The sequence below is a fragment of the Chinchilla lanigera genome, unplaced genomic scaffold (genome assembly GCF_000276665.1).
Source record: "Chinchilla lanigera isolate Chin_1 unplaced genomic scaffold, ChiLan1.0 scaffold00049, whole genome shotgun sequence".
In the NCBI taxonomy this organism is placed as follows: domain Eukaryota; kingdom Metazoa; phylum Chordata; class Mammalia; order Rodentia; family Chinchillidae; genus Chinchilla; species Chinchilla lanigera.
The window spans coordinates 8,522,517-8,533,732 of NW_004955450.1; the positions used below are offsets into that span (position 1 = coordinate 8,522,517).

General features: G+C 42.7%; 1 protein-coding gene across 2 annotated transcripts in view; it reads right to left on the bottom strand.

The window, feature by feature from the left end:
- The window catches only part of Iqch (IQ motif containing H), a 198,621-nt gene that overhangs the window by 26,327 nt on the left and 161,078 nt on the right, over positions 1-11,216 (bottom strand). For both annotated transcript variants that reach the window (XM_013518930.1, XM_013518931.1), the window contains exon 18: positions 5,523-5,693. In XM_013518930.1, the coding sequence (XP_013374384.1) occupies positions 5,523-5,693 (171 nt within the window). The remainder of the gene's footprint in view (positions 1-5,522; positions 5,694-11,216) is intronic.

An 11,216-nucleotide genomic window follows, 5' to 3' on the forward strand; every position in this document is an offset into this window, starting at 1 on the left:
AATACAATATATACAATACAATAATATATTGTATATACAATAACATTGTATATTCAATACAATGATATATACAATACAATAATACAAATATACATATAATACAAAATGTATACAGAATGATATATATCAAATTAATTCACTATAGTACTGTTTGTAATATAAAAAACCCCTCAAAATCTACCTACAAAGGAAAGGTAAATTATAGCATACACCTGCAGTGGGGTATGTTGCTGTTAAGAAGAAATGGGAATGATCTTAATGAACTGGTACAGAAAACTCTGCAAAGAGAAACAGTGAGCCTCGGAAGAGCTGCGTGTATTACAGGCTGCATTTTGGGGACAGGAGCAGAGGGGAACCTTCTGTGTGTTTTATTCATTTGTCTGTGCAGAAAGGTGCTCTGAGAGCATGCGCAGACACAGGACGCGGTGGCTGTCTTTGTTGGGGGTGTGAAGCAATGGGAAGGACTTGTCATCCAGCAAAAGGACCTGCCTTTTGGGCCATGTAAATTTACTGCATACCTCAAGAACTTAACTAAGAATGCCATTAAATGTGACTGTGAAGATGAGAACTGAAATTTATATTTCATGCATAATTTTAGTGCACAGATTGTTTATTTATAAAAAAAATAGTCAGCTTTTTCCATATGGTTCATGGTATAAGTAATATTATCTTTCCATACTCATTTATTTGGAAATGTATCCTATCCAGGGAAGCTGTGCCATGTCCATTCATCTTCCCTTTTTAAAATTCAAGACTCCGCCAGGCATGGTGGCGCACGCCTGTAATCCCAGCACTCGGGAGGCTGAGGCAGGAGGATCGCTGTGAGTTTGAGACCAGCCTGGGCTACAAAGTGAGCTCAAGGCCAGCCTGAACTGCATAGCGAGACCCTGTCTCAAAAAAGATAAAAATAAACAAATAAATAAAATCCAAGACTCCTTCAACCCATCCAGTGCTACTGAGTCTTGGCCCAGCTCAGAATGGATGAGAAGCCAGCAGAGGACAGCATAACTGGAAATAGCATCACACTGGCAGGGGGGAAAAATAATTTTCTGGAGGCGTTGGCTAGACTCCCTCAGAGATAAGCTTAAACTCCGCTGAGTCTGATCCCAGAGTCTCAGCCAGTGCATGGCAGATTAAACACACAGACTTTCACCTTTGACAAGTTAAACCTTGATTTCACCATTTGTCTGCTGACTGATCTTTAGCATCTCTTAACCTCAGTTAAGATCTAAAATCGAACATAATAATACTACCTGCCTAAAGTCAACATATCGTGAAAAGATTGCAAAAAACATTCATGTAAAGCACTTAATAAAAGTACCTGATATGAAATAAGGCCCAATATATATAATGTTAACTTACACAGCAGAGTTGTCTGCTGCCCTACACGTGCCCTTTGATAAACTCGAAGCTCTTTGCACCCTCTGTGCCTTGTGGGGAGCCTGGCAGAAATAGGTGTTGAGTAAATAACTGCTAAATTTGTGTCCAGTTGATTCCTGTGAAAGTATTAATGGATATAACCAAAGTGACGCCTGGTGAATACTTAGGATATGACCTGTCATCGCAGCATCACCCCTTTCTACAAATATTTACAAAAACCCAGGACTTTGCAGAGAAGGCTGTGTTCCCTCACAGATGTCCGCACAGCATAGGATGCTGCCTGGCTGTACCTAGTACGGAAGCCCACTCTATGGTCCCATAAAATCTAACCACTCAAGAGACCTGGGCGTCATGTGCCTCTCCCGTATTGTACAAATAAGGAAACTGAGGCCAGAGAGACCATCAGAATTCCTGATCCCTGACTCCAAATTCCCACCGGTCACATCTGCAATGCGTGGGAATTTCAGAAGTTAGCCCTTCTTTATGAAAACTAGGGGAAGCAGAAGAAACCATTACCAGAAGAAGTCTAGGCTTATTAAACTACCTTTCTAAATCACAATCTGACAAGAATGCTTCAAGCTAAATAAAGGAAGCTCCAAATACTCCTTTTCACTGGAGAATATAATTTTGCTTCAGCTACAGTTTAAATTGATTTAGTTCCAAGCACCAGCACTTGAAGTGTGGAACATATTCTGTTTTCACCATGATACTTGTTTTGACAGTGATGCATTTCAGTTGACAAAGTTGAAATCCTTGTGTAATAAATCTCTGCCTGAAAATTAATCATGTTTATAATATTCTGAGAATTAATAACACCCATTGCTCAAATCATTAACTTAAAAAAAGGAGCTTCCAAAATCTGTTCTCGGCAGTAAGGGACCACAAATAAATGAATGTTTGATAAAATAATCCAAGTAGCAGTTTAACAAGCGTAAACTGGAATGTGGCTGCAATAACACAGAACTATTGTTTAAGGGTTGGCAGAGGCTGATGAGGTTCTTATTTCAGTTACGAAGCAGGCATCCACAGGCATAATGAACTGCTCTCTGAATTATTAATGTGTTGCTTATTTAGCCTCATCTGTCTAGGAGATAATGTATCCTAACTCTAATGAGTGATTGGTTTTGTGCATAATTACAGTAGCAGCAGTAGTGGGGAAATATGCGCCTTCAAAGAAGGAGTTCTAAAAATAAAGTCATCACATAAACTCTGTTGTTGTTGCATTCTATCAAAATCAAACCCGAAGCATTTGAGAATTCATAATAAATTACAGGAGACAGAATCATTATTAACATCATAATTTAACACAAAAGGTTTTACTTAATCATTCATTATAGATCATGCGCTGTTAAAATGCATATAAACGACTTGGGCTGTTTTAAGATGTTAGCAAAGATGTTTCCTTTCGGTCATTCACCACGTGTGGTTCGCGGGCTTTAGACAAAGAGGGAAGGAGTGAAAACGGATAGCAAAGGATGACAGTTTATGCCACTTCTGATATAATGTAAAAGTTTTTAAAAGGCGATTTCTTTTTTATTTCTAAAACAGACCTTGTTTACACTGTCAAGTGGCTGTTTGTGGAGGAGAGTGGATGGAAAGCCCATACGCCGGTCCTAACCAGGTCTAAAAGCTTCTTAGATACCTGTTTCTGACGTGGAACAATTTTGAGTTCTTCTAAGAGTCCAAAACAGTTTTCTGCTTTCCCCGGTACAGCACATGATTAAAAGGATAGACGCATTTTATGGGTATTAGTTCTGAGTGCGCTGTCTTTGTCATAGCGGTTTCATCCGTGTGGTCCTTTTTCTTTACTTTTCAAAGGGGCTGTCAACTGTCAGATCATAAACCTGACAGCAACGTAGCCTGTTCACACTTGTTCAGGAGGCTTCAGTTCGGTTGTGAATTGCACTGTGCATACATCTGTACAAGCTACTTTTTTTTTTTTTTTTAAAAAGAGCCTATCACATGAGTACACACCCACGGGGGCACTCACACACACAAGCACAGCAGCATCAGCATCGGGACATCCACTTCTCTCTTTAAAACCAAGCACTTTGAATTTGAACTCCACACCAGAAACCATGCCGAGCTTTTCCGCAGTGACTGTAGAGACTTTGAAGTTCTGAAAATCACAATGCGTCTCTTTTGTGTGTAGGCAGCTCCTGAAAGTGCTTAACTCTCTTGACTACAGGAGAATTCCTGTACGTGGCCTGTGGCTAGCAATGAAACCTATAGGCAAGATGGCAGAAATGGGAGGGTGCTTCTAATTCAAAGTACAATTTCTGCTCACGGCTTTCTGAAGCTACACACTTACATGCAGCAAATTGTCTTTGGAAGGCTTGTGTGGAATACTAACTTGTCGTCTAGCTTCCTTTTCGAAATGGCATGGGGTGAGACTTGCCAGTCAGAAGGGCTTGAGTTTCAATGCTATCTTTCCTCATAGCACTGAACCTAGCATCCTGCAGGTCTCTTTGGTGAAAATGGAGGCTACAGGTGGCATTGGTCAGAGGAGATTTTTAGTAAGGTCCTTGGGTCTAATTAAAGGAGAACTATTTCCCCTCTCTGGTCCAAATGTACCTGTGCCTTTGTCTGTCAGTCCTTGTCTGTCTGTCTGTCTTTCTCTCTGATAATGGAAATTAAATCCAGGATCCTTCTACCACTGGTCTATATCCCAGCTCATTTTTATTTTGTATTTTGACAGGGTCTCACTAAGTTGGCAAATGTCCAGCCTGGGTTCACACTGGCAGTCTTTCTGCCTCAGCCTCCCAGAATGCTGAGATTACCAGCTTGCTTATCTTCTTGATAGGCAGAGTTTGAGGGATTCCCATGAGCAGGGGCCTGGCTGGGTCCTCACAGCTAGACCGAGGAGGAAAAGGAGGAGACTGCTTGAGCACCTACAACATCAGACGCCTCCCTAGGGTGACTATGGTGACCCTGGGTAGTCAAACAGGGTTCTCCAACTCCAGAGGCCTCTCCTAGGCCTGAGGGGGCTCAGCAGACAGGCAGGAGACACTGCTCTGAAAGAATATCCCCGGGACACCGGTGTAGGGGGCGGAATTCCTCTATTACCGGTTCAGTATATTAGGATTTCAAACGGAGCTTCATTTATAAAAGGGGCACGAGGCCCTTTGGCAGCTATTAGGGCAACTGTAGCCAGAGAGCCCCAATCTACTCTTCTACCGAGGGCCGTTAGGTCCTCTTGATCATCATTCCTTTTCTCCATGACCCACTCAGCTTGTTCCATCAAGAACTGACTCTTTCCACAGAGACCTGCCCTTTGTTACCTAGGTGCTGAGCTTGGTTAAAGCTTAGAAGCACTAATCAAGCTTGTGATGGGGCCAGTGTTGGGAAGGGCAGAGGCAGATCATGAGGGTTTTCTTAACCAAGCGGGGAAGCTGGGATTTTCCTAAAGGTCATTAAAAGACCCTAAGTAGGATCTTAGATTTGCTTAGATTTGATTTTGCCCTTGCTGCCTTGATGGAAGAGTGTGTCCAGACTACGAGGAGAAATGAGGCAGGGAACCTTAACAAGCAGCTGTTATAACTAGTGTGAGACAGTGAAAGCAGAAACTAGGGCAGTATCTTCATGGTGGGACAGGAGGGCTCTGAGCGGAGGCATTTTAGCAGCTGGAATCAACATGTCTGGTTGCAGGGTGCATGTGGAGCTACGGGTGCCTTAACCCAGTCTCCAGCTGACCCACCCAGGGGAAGTACAGGGGCAAGAGAAATGGCAGTGCAATGCTGGATAGTCTGACCCTGAGTACTCTAAGCAGAGGAGTTCTGTAGAATATTGGATCTAGGAGTCTGAAGCTCAAAAAAGAGACTGGGTGTAAATATGGAGTGTGTCTGAAAGAGCTGGTCACTGAAGCAGCGGCTATCCAGGTAAACGAGCAGAGGACCAAGAGGTTCACTCAAACAGAAGCCCGTGATTCACAGTTCCACAACTGCTTCCTCTTTCTGGACGCCCTGTCCCCTTTCCTCTGACCAAGGCATTCATGTCACCAAACCCATCTCAGGGCAGTTCAGTGATCTGCCTGTTTGTTCTTTTCTCTCTAACGCAACGAGCCTGACGTGCAGAAAGAGCGCTGCACGTGGCCTCGGAGTGTCACCGAACACAAGAACATTCACAAATTATCTGCTGCTTACCGGCACTGACAGGGCGCTGTGGCGCTTGGCTTTTGTTTCTTTCTTTGGGACAAAGCGGGGCACTTCAAGGGTGCTCAGACTGCAATCCAGGTGGCCATTTGTCAGGTAGAGGGTGAGCTGAGTGAGAGCCAGCTGATCACTGTAGGAGAGGCTGAGGCCCGTTGCCCATACCTGATTGAAGCAAGAGGCAGACAGGTGAGGGCGGCATTAGACGCAGGAGGAAGAAGAAAGCCTCCTCCAGCCCGAGGCAGACTACACCAAACCAGACCGGGGGCCATGGGACCTAAGGATGTTTTTGCTTCATCATTCCCCTGAGGGATGGAGGCTGATTCTACTCAGAAGACTCGAGGTTCTATGAGAAGTTACAGAAATGAGAAGATATAGAGGTGACTAGTCCTGACAACTTCACGTTGCCTTTGATTTCTCTGCCTGTGGTTTGCCATTTCACGGGTAGTACCGTGTTTTCCTACTGAGGAAATGAGACACAGTGCAAGCTTCAGAGGGTGGGAGAATGGAGAAGAAAGGAGTAAAGAGGGACTGAATCTGAGGCGGAAGGAGTGAGAAATATGAGCAAAGGGTAGTTTGTCTTGATTTTAGAAAAAGCAGTGTGGGTCTTTCTGGGGCTGTCAGCATGAGACTAAAGGGAAGCTGACGGTCAGCCTGTAAGGCATAGCTGTACCACTGAACTGCAAGGTGCAGGAATACCAGTTTCCCACCCCACAAACAACGTCACTCTACCCTCAGCTGGTAATGGATGATAACACATTATCTTAGAGGCATCACACGATTATTAGAGTACTACAGTGCGATGAAAATGCTTCGAAAAATAGACACATTAGTTATAGATAACCCTCAACTACTAGATAACTGAGTAATGTCCGTTAATTCCATTCAAAGGATTTATTCTGTCTTAAACTGGCCAGTGATAAGCATAGGTCATCTGCTACTTCTTCCTTCTCCTAAGACAGATCCACTTTAGATTTCCACCCTCACACGGAATCTACCAGCATCCCTGGAATTATCCTCAGTTGCATACTGAAGGTATAGATATCACTGTGGTAGGCACGGGAGGCTCAGAGTGAACAGGCCGGAGTCCCGCCAAGAAGAAGGCAAAGACAGATACATATTCAATTAGTTATAATATAATGTAGCACGTAACGTAACAACGGGAGGGGACAAAGTACTACTGAAGCAGAAAGAAAAGACAGGCTGGGTTGGCCCAGTGAGGCCAGGGCTGCGTTCCAGAGTTTTAAAACAGCTGAATGTTAAACAAGCAACAAACCACGACTGGCTCTCGTGTATCAAGTACCTACAGTGCACCAGGAGCTTCACAAACATCTTGGATCTTTTATTAACCTAAAAAAATCCACATTACAGATAAAGAAACAAGTCAGCAAGGTGCCCAAGTCCACACAGGAAGTGGTGGTGCTGCGATTGGATTCCAGTTCTGCTCAGCTAGCTCCCAGGTCACCCTGCTTACATCCTGTGCTGATCCTGTACCAATTCTCCAGTCAAATTCAAAGCTAAAGTCGAAGAGGATCAGAATATCTTCTTGTCCCATATAACCCACGCCATGGAAATGTCTTGCGGAGAAAACATGAAGGATGTATTTCTGGAGTATGCTGTAATTAGCAGTAATGCATTTTCACTGTAGGAAGTTGGAAATGAATGCATTTCCATGAAGACTTGATTAAATATTTTTTCCTCTTCAAAGGCCGAGTGCCCCATTCGCCAACTCTGTATGTTAAAGCACATAATACATCTCCTTAGAGTGGACGCCTCTCAAACGGATCTCGCAGGGAGTGAGTTGAGTAAGCATTGAATGTAAATGACATCATTACAAGGATATTAAGGGGTCAAGCTGTCAAGGCCCCTTGCTAAACTGAAGCTAATTTCAGGAGTCATATTCACACAGTAATGCCCTTTTATAATCGCAAATAAATCACACTTGCAACAATTGTTGAAAACTAACTGCCAAATATCCGTTGCAGTTGTAAATATACTATTTGTCAACTTAAATATTTCCTGCTGCATGGCGCCAGATGTAAATCAGATGGGGAACAGCCGCGGTTCTTTCATAGGAGGAAGGAGCTTGCTGTTCTTGCATGTCAGACATTTCCCCCTAGAATTTCTATTTTGATGTCTAGTGTTCTTTTTTTTTTTTTTTTGGTTTGTGGTTTTTCTCCGGTACCAGGAACCGAACTCACGACCTTGCGCTTGCCAGGCAGGTGCTTTTGCCGCTGAGCTAAATCCCCAGCCCGATGTCTAGTGTTCTTGATCAAAGAGAAACTTATATAACAAGCGTTATTAATGTGTATATTGATAATGTTAATGCTTTGGTGATAAGGTTTTAATAGAAAGGCAGCACAGAGGAAGGGAAAGGCTAGAAGCAAGGATTCAGCCTTTATTTACTTATGGCCTCCCTGCAGTGTAAACTTAAACGAGTTTCCGAGGCTCTCCCCATCTTAGTATTCTCAGGTATCAGAAGAGGAAACGATTATACCTACTACATGGATTTGGGGGGGAAAAATAAATGCACATAAACTGTCTTTAAGTTATAACATTAATACAAATGTTGTTATGACTATTGAAAATTCTCTTTGAGGACTAGATTTTTAAGATACACAGCCGGGGATATAGTTCAGTGGTATAAGTGCCTGCCTGGCAAGCGTAAGGTCCTGAGTTTGATTCCCAGTACCAAAAAAAAAACAAAAAAAAAAACAACACATTTTTTGGGGTGTCTATGTAGCTATTTAGATCATCCTGTTATATGTTTCCCAAGCTGTAATTGTTGGATTCAACCTCACAACAACTCATTCTAGGAGGTGGTGGGGTTTTGGGCAAGGTTACCGTTACTCTAGCTTTACTTTACTGATGAGGATACTGAGATTAAAAAGCAGTTTCATGATTTTTTTTTTTGTCTTTTTGAGACAGGGTCTCACTATGCAGTTCAGGCTGGTCTTGAACTCACTTTGTAGTCCAGGCTGGTCTCAATCTCACAACGATTCTCCTGCCTCAGCCTCCCGAGAGCTAGGATTACAGGTGTGTGCCACCACACCCAGCACAGTTTCATGATTGGATTGAGATCACAGAGCACAGACCAGAGCTCGAGATTTTCTAGAGATGAAGTACTTTTGCCTTCCCAGGCTGCCCTAACTCCTTGGTTCACAAAGGAAATGGTAGAACAAATTTCCTTAAGCCTTTTCCTCAACAGCAGGCTTGTCTGATTTGCTTGGATAATTGTTCTCTTCTCCATCTGGTTTTTCCACTGAATCCACCACCCAAGGCATGTTTGTTTCGTATCCAGGAGTTCTGATCTCCCCCTCTAGACTGTCAGCCATTTAGGGGAGCCGTGGAGTTGTTGTCTTCCTGTAGCACCCGGTGTTTGGGGTAGGCTGGTGAGGCCATGGTCATTCACAAGTCCAGGGCTACACTGTAAACTCCTTACAGCTTTGAGAAGCAGGTGTGTGTGTGTGTGTGTGTGTGTGCGTGTGTGTGTGTGCTCTAGAGGCTGCACTCCAATTCAAATGAAGCAAATACTTACTGAGCATGTCTTCTGCGCCAGCTGCAAGCTTTAATCCACCCTTCATTTAACCTTATTTTTGATTTCAGACTTTGATGTTCATTTTAGGAACTCCCCTCTCTGCATGGGATACCCCCATCACAGTTTAGATAAGTGATGACTGTAGCTTCAAAGGCACCGTGAGCAGGGGCTGAGGCGAGTGGATGGATTTTAAAATGTGTAGGTAGAAGCTTTGGCATGACTTGCTTATAATGACTTATAATGATTAGCTTGACGGGTTAATTGATTAGATGTAAGGGTGAGGGCAAAACACTACTGAAGGTTAGAGTTGGAAAGACCATTGAAAAACACCTAATACAATCAGTTTATTTTATAAATGGAGCAGCTCTTGCATGGAAAGTGGTGGTCTGTCCTAGGTACAGAGCCGGGGATCAAAGGTGCATGGCAAACATCTAAGGTGTGTCGACTCTCAGTCAGAAATCACTTGTTGGTTATTGTTTGACTGATGATATTACAGATCTGATGATATTGCATTTTGTTAAAAATGGCTAAAGCGCTAGAGAGACTTACGTCAAAGCCTTAAGAGTACAAGGAACACAAAATATTCATCTCAGTATTATTTGTAATATTATAAAACTATAGCAGTCCCACATTTGGGCATCAGCTAAGAAGCTTATGACACACCAGAGTGATGGGATGGTCTGTGATATTATCATGAGAGATGATGCAGTCATGAATACCTTGATTTAGGAAGCAGCAAGCAACAAGAGGATAAAAAGTTACATAAGCAACATGACTTCAGCTGTGCAAAAACAATATACATAGATGACTAGATGAGAATATAACAAAATGTTAACCACAAAGGTAAGATTAGCAGAATGATAACTGCAATCACATACAGACTTTCACGCATCTTCTACATCTACACTATCTAATATGGTGGCCATGAGCCACGCATGGCCACGGGCGCTTGAAACGTGGCTGGTTCAAGCTGAGATGTACTCTTGATGTGAAAACACACCAGATTCCCGGGACTGGGGATGTAAAAAACACTGTAAAATAGCTCATCAATAACATTTCATACTGAAAGAAAGGCTAAAATGATAATACTTTGGTTATGTTGGGTTAAATAAAAGTATTATTTTCATCTACCTTCTGTTAACTTTGCAAAATGGGCCTACTAGAAAATGAAAAATCACACCCATGACTTGAATTCTATTCCTATTGGATAGGTTGTAATGAACACCACTGAACTTGAGCAAAAAGGTAGGACCAGGGCAGGTATACAGGGCTGAGGTGCTGCCTGTGTCCCAGCTGTCCTGTGCCCTGACCGCTAATAGCACTCATTACACCTGCACCCAGAGACCTGGTAGACAGGAAGGGGGCCAGGCCAGAACGGTTGTGTTCCCAGCTTCTTTGGGATGACAGGGTAGGAACTGTCTTGTGTGGGGAGGGGTGGGAGAGAGGCCCAGTATGGAGCCCCCTTTGCCTTAGGTGTTCAAGCAGATAGAGGCCACCTGCTCACCCCTGCTGCTTCTACCTCTTTCCAGTAACAGGTGGGATGGATGGGTAGCACAGCATGCAGATGTGGGCAGATGTGCTTGGGACCTACATTCTGAGACTGTCTCCAAGTGCAAGTAAAGTTTTTTTTTTTTGAAGTTGAATGATTTTTTTTTTTAATTTTAAAGAGTAAAAGAAGGATAACATAGTAATAGGGGGGCTTACCAAGTTACAGACAAAGTGGTAGGAAATTATCAATGGTTGTTGTTCTACATATTGTTATTTATAAGACAGTTTCTCAGGAAAACAAATAGACAAATAATAGAGTTACAGACAAAAGTGGTAGGTTATTATCAATGGTTGCTGTACTATACTTTGGTATCTTCAAAGTGGTTTCTAAAGAAAATAAATAGAGCTATATATGAGTGACCAATTGAGTATTCATTGACTATTCTCAAGGTTGTTGTAAGTAACACATAGTAAACATACATCCATTTATGAAATAGCATAGGAACAATACAAACATTACAGAGTTATGGACAGATTAGTAGGAAAATATCAATGGCTGCTGTAATATATGGTGGTATCTTCAAAGTGGTTTCTCAGGAAGACAGAGATAAGCAAGAAAGATCTAACAAGTAGTTACAGCCTAAGGATAGTCAAAAATAGAG